At 36.9% G+C, this 13,820-nt stretch overlaps 1 protein-coding gene across 1 annotated transcript in view; it reads right to left on the bottom strand.

The window, feature by feature from the left end:
• The window catches only part of ZC3H12C (zinc finger CCCH-type containing 12C), a 49,796-nt gene that overhangs the window by 9,019 nt on the left and 26,957 nt on the right, over positions 1-13,820 (bottom strand). Inside the window, exon 3 of the mRNA XM_034409676.3 lies at positions 2,084-2,223. Coding sequence (XP_034265567.2) covers positions 2,084-2,223 — 140 coding nt within the window. The remainder of the gene's footprint in view (positions 1-2,083; positions 2,224-13,820) is intronic.

Genomic DNA, 13,820 nt, shown 5'->3' with positions numbered 1-13,820 from the left:
TTTTATTTATAAAACTCCAATAAAAGGTTAGGGCAATAGATCTGATATGTAGTAACAAATCTTAGATCAAGTGTCTCTAAGATATAGGTGTTATTTACATATGAACACAAGGTATCAAGCATTAAAAGATATTGAATGCAGGCATTCATAATAATTAATATGATCAACTAAAACATGGGCATCTTATGGGCAAATGATGAAATATGTCATACAGGTAAACCTTGCTTAAAGACTGCCTTTTGTCATCAACAATTTGTCATCAATTCAACCCAATGAAAACCTTTTCAATTTTCTCCTTCTTCTTAAAGAGTGTACCTTCCTTCATATTCTTTTGGGATTCAATTCTTATTCATTATTTCTTTATGATTAAACCACTTATCCATCTGTCACTCACTTTTGTATTCACATTCAACATCCATTTAAGCTTGGGTTTTTTTTTATATTTCCTTGTTTTATTATACATAATTAAGTGCTCCAGTCACATTGCACTCAATTTATTTCTGTCTCTCCTGACATACATACCCAGTTCTCAGTCCCATATCACATTCCTTCCTCACAACCAGGGTGGATTTGATTTAAATCGAGTTGATTTAAATCACAATTTAAATCATGATTTAAATCACTAGTAAAAAGGCTTGATTTAAATCAACTCGATTTAAATCATAATTTTTAAAGAGCAACTGTCATCTCTGCTACTCCTTTGACCCACTGTTGACTCACCGATAGTCCCAGTGTTGCAGAATATACAGCCTCATGCTACATAACTAAGCTCCATTTCATGCTGAATAAACTAAATTATTTATGTATCTTAAATAGAAAACTATCTTACGATAGATTTTTACCCCAAAAGGTTTTTATTAAAATAAATTCGATAAAAATAAAAAAAATCTGATTTAAATAAAAAAAAAATCCGATTTAAATAAAAAAAATCTGATTTTTTTGATTTTTTTTTAAAAAATCATTGATTTTTATCCACCCTGCTCACAACAGAATATGTACTATCCACTGCATATTATTTAGAGAGGCATCAGGAATTTGCAAAGTTTGATTTAAATCGATCTAAAAACATTGCTTCAGAGTATAAATTGCAATACAAGCATCTGCTGGGTTTCCATTTTTCATATATTGAAATGCAACTATATCAACATGTATTAAATATATGCATTTTGAAAACAAATATATTATACTAAATATGTATTTTAGGTGTATCCAAAAGTGCTTGGACTTAGGCATGAAGATGAAATAGTATTGAAGTGGGAACCAAAGTACCTGAAAACAAGACAAGAAATAACAAATAGAATACCATTAAACAGAGATAAAACCTAGAACTAAAGAGAAATTTCCTGACAGTGAGAATAGTGAATCAATGGAACAATTTGACTTCAGAAGCTGTGGGTGCTCGGTCACTCAAAGTTTTTAAGAAGAGATTGGACAACCATTTGTCTAGAATGGTATAGGGCAGGGATGGCTAACCTTTTGGCCATCGTGTGCCAAAAGCGAGAGAGTGCGGGGTGGTCGTGTGTGTGCGTGCCCACACCCATAATTCTATGCACCCTGCCCCCCCGCGCATATGTGCATGACCCCCCCCATGGTCCCCCCGCTTTTGGCATGTGATGGCACGGTGGGCCCAGTAGGCCCATTTTTCACCTTCCCCAGGCTCCAGAGGCTTTCTAGGAGCCTGGGGAGGGTGAAAACAGCCTTCCCCACCACCCCCGGAGGCCCTCCAGAGGCCGGAAACAGCCCATTTGCCGACTTCCGGTGGGCCCAGAAGGCCCAAAGAATCAGCTGGCCAGCATGCGCACACGTGCTGGAGCTGAGCTAGGGCAACGCTCATGTGCTAAATAATATGGCTCTGTGTGCCACCTGTGGCACGTGTGCCATAGGTTCACCATCACGGGTACAGGGTCTCCTGCTTTGTAGGAAGTTGGATTAGAAGATCTCCAAGGCCTTATACAGCCCTGTTATTCCATGTTCTAAAATATTTTGATTTAAAGTAGTCCTTAAAATGCTCACATAGAATAAGCAAGATCAAAATTGTCATAGATTTTACAAATGAAACTGCTGAATGTTGATCAAAATATACCTGTAATGAGTGCATCTGGTCGAGACTGTTCTTTTCTCCATGCTGGGACAAACACTGTGACATCTTTGTGTCCTCTTTCCAAAAACCAGTCCACGGCCAGTTTTATCCCACGACAAGAGAATACTTCTTTGTTTCCATGGCTGAAACAGATGTGCTAAAATTACTAATCTACATTACTGTAACTACCACTGTTTCATATATATATGTATGAATGGAATCTACTTGCATCCTGCCCTCATAAGCACAAAGCACTCAAAAGTAATTAACAAAAGCTAAGTGTGGCATTTAAAAATTCTCATAAAATAATACATTGCCTATATACAAGAAGCTTAATTTAGAAAATGAACTTTTCAATTAAAAATGCCTATACAAATAGAAAATATTTTAATATGTAAATTTGTATGTGGCATTACTTTGACCAGTGTTCCTCCAAATCAGTTATGTTTAAGTATTAGGAATACATTTTACGCATTGCAATATTTTCTGAACAACATGGGTACGTATTTAATTTCTGTGTAATTTATATGCAATACATCTCTTGATAGCTAGATCAAAATAAGCTACTTAGCAATAGGTAAAATATGGCACTCAAATAAATCAAGACCACACGATTTTGATGTTTGAAAACAAAACACATTTATCTCTCTCATATAAAAATTGAAACATAACTGTTTATTTCATAACAGTTAATAGTATTTCAGACAAGAACTTTGAACAAAGTATAGTTATGATTATAATTTATAACTGTTGCATAAAGGACACAAAGATTTCAGTTTATCATCATGGCTGAGATATACCTCAAGAAAACAGACACAGAGAATTTTTTCTTCTGGATAAACTTTTCTTTCTTTTGATGAGTTGGTTTAATGGAGGTTTGTACTTTCTCTAGGCGAAAATTGATACTTTAAAACTCTATATGTATTATATTACTCTCTGCAATTCTATCCATATTGTTATACTTTTTTTTCTGTATTTTTTAATAATTTTCAATAAAAAATTTAAAAAAAGAAAAGAAAACAGAGACAGTAACATGGTACTGAGAAGGCACATATAACTGCTCCTTGGTTTATTTTCTAAATAGCCAGCTTTTTTTAACCTGTAATTTTCTCACTCGTAGTTGTATAAAATCATTCTTTATAGTTGGGTATTTTTTTATCTTTTTTTTTTTTTTACAAATTTTTATTGAAAATTATTAAAAATTACAGAAAAAAATATAGCAATATGGATAGAATTGTAGAGAGTAATATAATACATATAGAGTTTTAAAGCATCTATTTTTGTCTAGAAAGTACGCGCACTTCTCGGATATTTTTTTTATCAACACTCTCTACAGCAACATGGAAAAAAACCCAGAAGACAGAGAGTAGCTCCAAGTACATTCAATATTTCTTCCATTCGTCATGAAGAATCAGATTTTCAGGGTTGTTTATTTCATCAGCTGCCATTAGTCAGCAACTGCACTGCTTAGAGAAGAAGGTCAGAAGGGGGATTTCAACACAGCTGAAACCAAAGACCCCCCCCTTTTTTTTTTGGACTAATGGATAAACAACTAGAAAAAAAGTCACAAAACTTTGCTTTTTATTAATGACAACTCCAGCAAGGCTATTATATGTTCAAAACTGGGAAGGCTTGACATTACCTACAACAGAGGAATCTTTCCAAAACGGGTACTTTGTGAAGGAAAAAAAAAAGTTTCTGGTTACACCATACCACCAAATTGTCACCACTGTAAATTCAAAAAGGAAAGCTGCAAAATATCCTGGGGACAATGTCCCAATAGTGCCCTTGAGTTCTAAAAACAATCATTCCCAAATAACAACTGGTTGTAAGATTACAAAAAAGCTGGAATCAGATTTAATTAACTCCTGTGGAGCTTTACCAGGAGGTAAGCTGGATAAAAAATAAATTGGTATGTACAATGCAAACCATATTGTAAATTTGCAATTTGCAATGCAAATTGCAATGTATCATTGATCAAATTAGTTTTGCCCACCCCTACAACTGGATGCAAACACTGTGGTATTTTAAGACTCCTTCTTATATATTTAAACCAGTGGTGGGTTTCAAATTTTTTTACTACCGGTTCTGTGCGTGTGACTTGGTGGGCGTGGCATGGTTTGGTGGGCGTGGCTTGGTGGGCATTGCAGGGGAAGGATACTGTAAATTCTCCATTCCCACCCCACTCCAGGGGAAGGATACTATAAAATCTCCATTCCCTCCCCAATCCAGGAGAAGATTACTGCAAAATCCCCATTTCCTTCCGATCAGATGGGACTTGGGGGGCAGAGAATAGATGGGGGCGGGGCCAGTCAGAATTTTTACTACCGGTTCTCCAAACTACTCAAAATTTCCACTACCGGTTCTCCAGAACTGGTCAGAACCTGCTGAAACCCACCTCTGATTTGAACTCAATAGTGATCATACAACAAAATGGAAAAGAAAAAGGAATAGTTCAAGTTTTGAAGAGCACCAGTCTTCAGTAACTGGACTTGATTATACTGCATATATTTCCAATGGATATGTATTAAAATCTGAAGTGCAGGATATGAATGATAGGCATTCTAATTTACAATTGCTATCCTCCAATTTTTCAACTATTTTGACCATGGTTCAAGAGCAAGTTACTATCATTCCAAGGATTGAAATATTCAATAAGCTTGATAAGCTGTTCACCTCTGCATTTAGTGGTTGCACTGCAGACTGATTTAATTGTTAAGAGTTTTATTCACATTTTCTGCACTCAGTATCTCAATGACAGATACAGATAATTCCTTAATTTAGGAATTAAAGAAGGAACTCAGGAAGAGTGTAAAATAATGAATCCCCTTCCCGTATCATCTGATTGATTTTGGAATGTTAGTACTTGAACTGTCAAATTAAATGACTGTGCCTTTCCAAATTAATGGATATATTATTCTTTTACAGGAGACATGGAATAATGAAGACTCCCCTACCCTTTAATAGAAATACAAATCATTACCTCAATATGTTCTCCCAGGAAATGAAGAAAGATTGTATGTGTGTTTGTTTCTTTAGCATTAGAAATATTAGAATTGCCCCTTTGGAAATATGCAATGCCAGTATTATATTTTAATAGCTTTGTTATTAATTCATGTATATACGGTACATTCCCTTATGCACTCATTCCTTGATTAATGAAGCAGGGTATAGGTTAAAAAAATCATTCCTATCATTTCCATAGGCTATAGCCAATTGCTCATGTGATAGTGGCAGGGGACTGTAATGCAAGAATTAGATTTAATAAGCTTTATGTGAAACTTAAAAGCTTTCCCCCCTGATTTTATAACATTGCATCCCCTACCATTGCTTCAATCGAAAGGCCATTTTGCAAACCTGCAAGACTGTGCACGATGCAATCTTTGAACAGTTTAGATTGAACAACACTTTGGATACAAGCTAGCCAGCAGTGTATACACATTCGGCAGCCTTCCTTGAAATAATAGGTTGCATTTATCAAGGATCCTGGTCTCACATCTGCTAAAATTGTACAATTGTTATGTGTTCTGCTAATGACAACTTTCCAGCTGTTCTCCGTTTTAAGAATATCAGGGAATAGATCACACTTGGGAATTAATGCTGCTCGTAAAATGGATTCTGAAATAGGTTCCAATTTGGATTAAATGGCCATTTCACAGTAGGACCATTTAGTGAAAGGCCTATTGAGCTCTAAAGAAGCTGCACAGGTCCATTCTACTATTATGAAGATGTGGATGGAACTATTCTAGCAAATTATAATAAATTACTCCTACTGGTAATTGGTAAGAAACAGTCTTCTACACCTTAGTGGTTTGTTTCCCCCTTATTTCTTCTGACAAATTTGTCAGCAAATGGAAAGGCTGGGTCTTACATAAGTTGAATCATTGTGATAACTCTCTGGAGTTATCCTAGGTTATGATCAAGCCAGACCGAATATAAGACAGAGAAGAACAGATATAGAAAGCCAGGAAGTTCAGTCCTGTATGCCAACGGGGGTGTATCTGGGGTGCTCAATCCATTAACTTAAGTCTACCTAGCTATATGAGACTGTAATATTCAAATAAGATGGGATATATTAGCATGATTTTATGTTTTGGCTACCCAGTTGTCTTGGTAGGTAGATAAAAAGAAAATTCTATAATGAATTTTCACTGAAATCACTGCTCATTTTCTTCTATACCGGTGTTTCTTAAACTTCTTTCTCTCAGGATTCCTTTCCACTATGAAAAATTATGGAGGACCCCATGACTTGTAATCATTCATTTAGCAATCGTTCAAAGTTCCAACAACACTGAAAAAAGCGACTTACAAGCAATCCTCACATCACCATCATAGCATCCACACAGTCAAATGATCAAAATTTGGGTGCTTGGCAACCAACACCTGTTTATGATGGTTGCAGTATCCTAGGGGTCATGCAATCACCATTTGCAACCTTCCCAGCCAGCTACCAACGAGCAAAGCCAATATGGAAAGCTGCATTTGCTTAAGAACTGCATCGTTTGCTTAACAAGCATGGCAAAAAAAGTCATAAAATCAGATGCAATTCTCTTAACTGCCTTGCTTAGCAATGGAAATTCTGGCCCCAATTGTGGCCATACACCAAGGACTACCTGTTGATCAAATTTATCGAAATTAAAAATTAAAGTTGATGCATTCGCTGCGAGTTCTCATGTTTAATGGGATTTTCATACTGTATTACATTTCAAAATACGCTTCCAAATAGTGTTGATTTTGAGAACTCCTGAGGCGGCCTTGTGGGAGCCCCAGGAATCCAAGTCTGTTCCATGCTACTTCTTTTATCAGGATATTCGGCCGCCATTCTTAATTTAACACCCAGAACAGCAAATTATCCATGCGATCAAAATCTATTTTATCTCCATCTATTGTCTGACAGAAATGATAGTCTCTCTGAATGCCGCTAAATATTATATTTGTAAGAGTATAGAACCATAGCATTTTATATCTATTGATTATTTTATTATTCTGAATTTTATTTTATTGTTGGTTATAATTGTTGCAAAAGTAGTCAATTGTTAGTATTTTTAACGTAAACACGTCTGTTTGTACACCTTTTAGTCAGTCTTCACTCTTGGCAATTGCCTGGCAAATCTCTGCACTTTTTCTTGGCAACATCTGCAGAAATGATTTGCATTTGTCTTCTTCCTGGAGCTGGCAGAATGTGACTGGTTCAAAGTCATCCAGTTGGCTTTGTGTCTAAATTAGACACGATTTCTAGAATTAGAAATCAAATATCCTGGCTTTTAGCCTGGTGCCTTAACTGGACCAAAATGGATCTCTAGAATAAACATTAGCTTTATTATATTAGGGTGATAGATTTCTTTTCACTCTTGTAATTTATATTAATATTATGGATTTGGGGGATTGAATGCTGATAATTCTGTTATACTACTACACTCAAGGTCACCCAGCTGACTTTGCCTAAGGCAGGACTAGAACTCACAATCACCTAGTTTTTAACCTGATTCCTTAACCACTAAACCAAACAGGCTCTCACATCCTACTATGCCTTTTATTTTATGATTTAATGCTCACTGACTGAAATAAAGTTCTTCTCTATACCTCAAGAAATCATTCATAAAACCCCTAGAAGCAAAATACAATTATTTTTAGAGGCCCATTAAAAAACGGACATAGAAAACCCATATAGTATTCAGATTCTCAATGTTTTTTTTAAAGAAAAAAAAACTTAATGGCACAACATCGAATCTTTATAACTGCTTTCCAAAAGTAATTTATCATTGCTAATTTATTTTTTCTGACAATTTATTTTATTTTATTTATTTATTTTTGCTGAATAATTTTTCTTCTTCATTTTTATAGGGAAGCAGACCCTTTGTTCAATCTCATCTTCCTCAGACAAAAATGGGACTCTCCAAAGCATCGCACAATAGCAACAGAAAATTACCATATTTCTAAGCTATATTAAACCATATAGGTTTATCAGTCTAACAGAATTTATTCAAGTGCAGTCTTGATGTCTTAGGAAATACTAGGTTAAATAGAAGCAAAGTTCTATTTCTCAATTACAGAATATCTAATCTTCATCTTTTTTCAGGGACCTATCTGAAAGCAGTCTTTCTCTTGAGCAACAGGTCTCTCTACTTAACCAGACCAGTTGATGCGTCTGCTATAAACAATTTTCATTATTCTTTGCAAACTACCATACTTTTTGGAGTATAAGACGCACTTCCCCCCCTCTAAAAGAGGCTGGAATTGTTGGTGCATCTTATACACCGAATACAGCCATTTTTGGCCTCCGAAACCCTGCCCCGTGCGTCCCATTTTCGCCAAAACCAGGCCCATTTTTTTGCAAAAACAGGGCACACAGAGGGTTTGGGAGGCCGGCAGAGTGCTCCTGGGGACTGGGGAGGACAACAATGTGACACGTGGGGAGTTTGGGAGGCCAAAAACAGGCCTGTTTTTCACAAAAATGGGATGCGCAGAAGGTTTGGGAGGCCTGCAGAGAGCTCCGGGAGGACAAAAACTTTTTTTTTCTTGTTTACCTCTTCGAAATCTTGGTGCATCTTATACTCCGGTGCGTCTTATAGTCTGAAAAATACGGTAAGTTGATTAGATTCACTTTAATTTGGACTCCAATATTGGACAAGTTCCTTCCCTTCCTTCTATACCAGAGTGAAAATGGAGCCAATTTAAGTTTCTTTCTAATGGTATCTTCCTTTACCAAACTAAAATTATGTGTTGCCAATGGTCACATTTCCTTCTCCAATGTCATCTCTATGCACCTCTATAGCAATATTCCCTCACCTAATCAGGTATCCAGTTAGGCATGTCAGGTCTTTTAATACATCTCACAGGAGCTTCACCTTCTTACATATTGACTGAGCATTCACTGATACCAGACTGAGGCCAAGCTGTCCAGCAAACTGTCATCTTCCTGGTCCCAAGAAAGAGGTGTTTACCTTATTGGAGGGAACCCAAGTCCCATTTTCTCCTTTTACAAAGGGAATTGGAATATTGGCAATTCTTTTCAATTTCAATTAATTCTCAATTCAGAAAATGATTCTTTTTGTTTTAAAGAATCCGATTTTAAATCATACAATGGCATATGAAACTTGTGACTTGAATAAAAGCATCGGCATTTGTTTTTACTGGAAAAACTATCCATGTAGACACATAGTGTATTAAGTTGTCAACATTAGATTCCTGCAAATAGGCAGCTAGAAAAACCAGTGAGAAGAAAGCTTTGTTCCATTAAAGTACAAAATGTAGTGTTCATCCAATTATCTGCAAAAGGATTTCAAGCTAAACGTTTTTCCTTGCAGGATCATTATAGGGCTTATTAACAAATGCTTGCTGTTCCCAGAAAATGAGATAGAAGGTAGACTTTTTAAAATTCCTCCTACATAACTTTATTTAAAAGTGTAAGCTTAATGCTACGCTTTAGACAGAACGTCCTTATCGTGTATGCCACGTCCCCAGATCCAAAACTCTCTGGCGAAAAAAATGCTGATACAAAACTTAAGATTTCCAGAGCAAATCCACCCCACAAAATTCAATGTTGTAACAGTGACATTCAGATTGGTTTACAGCATTACTATCCTGGCAATTCCTGGTTTGGGGCTGGGAAGGATACAAAGAGTTTACTTTAAAGCACTGTATGTTGCGTTTGCTCAGACTGAGCTGCCATGACCGAGACTATGTTTGAGATTGTCTGAAGGTTGCATTATTGTTTTCTTGCCAGATGCATGAGAATGAAAATCATTTAAAAGGCTGTTTTTAATTAAGATACCTATGGGCAGGCACATCTGCCTCCTAGAGGAGGATTTGTAAGTGGCAGATTTATTAAACTGAAGAGTTGAATTTTGTGCTTTGAGGTGGGTGGAATGGAGTATTACCTATCAAAGTGATCACAGCCATTGGAGGATTGATTACTAGAAAAAGAAGGAATGTACAACTGATGCTCCAGCAGGAACAGGGAGAACTGGGAATACAGATTAGTAAATAGAGTATCTGCTAAAAGGGTTGGAGAATTGGAAAAAAGGAGCGACATTGGATGTCTAAAACAGGGGTGTCCAACTCGATGTCACTGAGGGCCGCATCAGGGTTGTGTTTGACCTCGGGGGGCTGGGGTGGGCATGGCCAGCTCGACATAACTCCTGTCGGGGGCGTCTATGGTGGCTTGAGAGGTCTGCAGGCAAAAACGGGCTCCCAAGCTCCGTTTTCAGCTGCGACAATCTCCTGCAACCCTCTGCCAGCGAAAATGGAGCTCGGGAGGGCCATACACAGAGGCACCACAGGTCAGCTCTTCGCTGTTTCCAGGGCGGCCCTGCAGGCCAGATCTAAGCAACCCGTGGGCCAGATCCGCCCCCCGGGCCTTGAGTTTGACACCCCTGATCTAGAAGATGCCTGGAAAAAGAGGGGATTTTGCCTTTTCTTCTCTTTCTCAATACCTTATAAAAAAAGCTTGGCTTAGAAAAATGAAGAAAAGCAAAGTTGTCTAGAGAAGGCATTAACAAATGTGATTAAATTAAGCAACTTATGGCTAAAGGAGGGGAGTTAAGGAACTTCAAAGCAGCTCTGTAAATAAATGTATATTAGATTGTTAAGCTAGGCATGTAATTAAGGCATGCACAGACACAATAGAGATAATTACATATTTCAAATACGAACAAATTATTTACTTTGTTTACAGTACAGCAATAAATATTACTTTAGTTGGAAGAACATTCTGTTTGGATTAGTTTCTGTTCCTTTTCTACTTCCAAGAGTTTGCAACAGTTGTTCTGCCCACAGTTTCAACCATTCTGGAAATGTTTCAAGCTTGCAATGAAATGTTTTGAACTGGACGGAGAGGTATTTTCAAGCTCAAAATGCTTCCAGAATGACTGTCACACAAGTTCAAAAGTGTCAATATCTTTCTATTCAGCTTTTTCACCCCAACTTTTACTTTCATGAAATGCCACATGCACAATTCTGATATTTGTAAATATATACACATCATCTTTTCCAAGACCTTCATTACTTATCTTCCAGATACTAATCTTAGGCATATTTGACTGCTTGTTCCTTTATCCTATCTTTTATAATTGATCCTAAAACATAGAAGTTATGTTCCACTTCAATAGTTTCACTGTCAGTTCTAACAATGGTTGTTATACTAGTTGTCATCAGTTGTTCTTTATATCTTTTCATTGTGTTCCTTTTTTTCTCTCTCTTGAAGTCTGTAGATCCTTTGCAATTTTCACTATCAGAATAGTGCCATTGGAATAGCACAGGTTATGGAGGCTTCTTTGTCCAATTTTAAATCACTCTCATCTTCTTCCAATCCAGCTTGCCTTAATATATATTTTGGCACATAAGTTGAATAAAAAAGGGGAGTGTGTACAGCTTTGTCTCATTCCTTTGCCAACTTGGAACTATATTTCACTATGTACTGTCTGTACTATGACTTCCTAACCTGCATATAGATTTCACATGAGGATGACATATTCTGGGTTTCCCATTTTTCTACAGCTTGACACAATCAACACAATCTATAATCAATGAAACATATACTGATTTATTTTTGGTATTCTTTGGCTTTTTCAATTATGTAGCATGTATCAACAGTAACGTCATATCTTTCTCAGCCTTTTCTAAAGCTAACTTGAATATCTAGCATCTCCTTTTCCATGTTGTTAGTTGTGAAGTCGTGTCTGACCCATCGCAACCCCATGGACGTTCCTCCAGGCTTTTCCATATAGGGCTTTAATTTGTGTTGGATGATTCTAAGCATTATTTTGCTAGCACGTGAAATTAAGGATTATTGCATGCCAATTTGCATACTCTATTAAATCTCCTTTATTTGATATTAGAATGCAGACTGATCTTTTCCAATCTAGTGGCACTGTGTTGTTCTGCAGATTTGCTGGCATACATTGGCTAGAAAATTTACTGATTTTTTTCTGCTGCTTCTCATATATCAGTAGGTATTCCATCAGTTTCTATAGCTTTCTGACTTGGTAGTGACCAGATTGCTGATCTAATTTTTTGTTCTAGTGCAAGAGGTTTTTTTGTAAATAGGGGTTGTCTTCTAACTAGCTTATCATTATCAGTGTTCATTTTACAATGTACTGTAGCTGTCAAATTTGCTTTGAAGCATTATTTTTTACCCTATTAGCTTCCAAAGATGGTGAGCCAAGTTGCTTATCTCACTTTGTTCAGGTATAAACACTGACCACAATGGTCCTGCTTCCTACACAGTTCCCTATAATATATTCAGCTATGTATTTATTCAGTTGAGCAAGACTAAGAAGGCGCAACTGCTTACAGAAGGTCCCTGTAAATGAAAGTTCCTAAGGGTAAGAAGCTGGAGCAAGCTTGCCTTGATATTATCAGAATAGCTGAAGCTCTAGGAGTTGGCGGTCTCATAGATATACAGACCCAAAACCACATAAGGCTTTTAAGGTGATAACTATCATCTTAAAGTGTATCTGGAAGTCAAATGGCGGGTAGTTGAAGGATGTTACTTGAACGGCTATATTCTAGAACAGGGGTCTCCAGCCTTGTGGACTTCAACTCCCAGAGTTCCTCAGCCAGCTTTGCTTTGGGAGTTGAAGTCCACAAGTTTTAAAGTTGCCAAGGTTGGAGACTAGTTGAACTTTCTGGATAATTTTCGAAGACAGCTTTGTAAAGCAAGTTGCAATAATCCAAACTGGCATAAATAGTTAAATTTTAAATTAAAACTGTGAATTGCATTCTTTTTTGTTTAGAACATTATGACTAGGGTTTCAGAAGAATATGGGTTACTAATTCAAAAACCAAAGTTGTAAAGGGTCTGCTGCATGTAATTTCCAACTATTGTTTGGAAGAATCCCATACTGACACACTGCAGATGAAGTCTGCTCCTTATCTGGGATCAGCTGCCCCATCAAAACAAGAAGTGCATATAAACAAGCAATTATGGTTTTAAGGTGCTGGCCCAGAAATCAGTAGACTGTGAGTTCTGGTCCCGATTTAGGCATGAAAAACCAGTTGGGTGACTTTGAGCAGCCATATTCTTTCAACCCAGCTCCCTTCACAGGGATGATGTTGTAGGGAAAATTGGAGGAGGAAGGAAGACTGAGCTGTTTGACGCACTGAGTTGTATATGAAAAAAGTGGGTTTTTAAAAAAAACTCAAATAGGGTTTGTTTTGAATAATGATTTAAATTTTGCATAATGTCTGAAATGGACCAATGGACTATAGGTTAAAATGACAATGCTATGAAATATAAATCTGTATTTTCTGTAAGCAATCATTTCCCCCCAATATATAAATTAACGTGCACTTCCCTATGTCAGTAAAATAAATTGGTCAGAATATTTAGTATAGAATAATTCGTTTCAAAAAGCACATTAAAATACAATCTGAGTGGAAAAAACCAAACTGCAACTTTGGAAGCATTTGGGGTTGAGGGGTTAAGGATGCTGCATATCCTCTCCTTTTCTCCCACAAGAAAATATCTGCCTAGTGGATGCTGCTGTGGATATTTGTGATCCTTAACACTCTGTATCAGAGTTGCTGAGGAATTTACATCATGTTTCTATAGTATTGCTCTTGGGATGCTGAATTTTCAAAAGAAGTCTTCAAATTGTGATACCTTTTATCCAAGTAAATGAGCCTTGGTGGAGCAGCGGACTAAAGCACTGTTAAGTAGCACTTAGCTGCCAGCTGCCTGCAATTACTGCGAGTTCAAATCTCACCAGGCTCAAGGTTGACTCAGCCTTCCATCCTT

This window comes from Pantherophis guttatus, chromosome 5 (assembly GCF_059756535.1).
Source record: "Pantherophis guttatus breed Tessera chromosome 5, ASM5975653v1, whole genome shotgun sequence".
NCBI classification, from domain to species: Eukaryota; Metazoa; Chordata; class Lepidosauria; order Squamata; family Colubridae; genus Pantherophis; species Pantherophis guttatus.
Note: the sequence above shows the minus strand (reverse complement) of the source record. Positions and strands in the feature narration are given on the sequence as shown.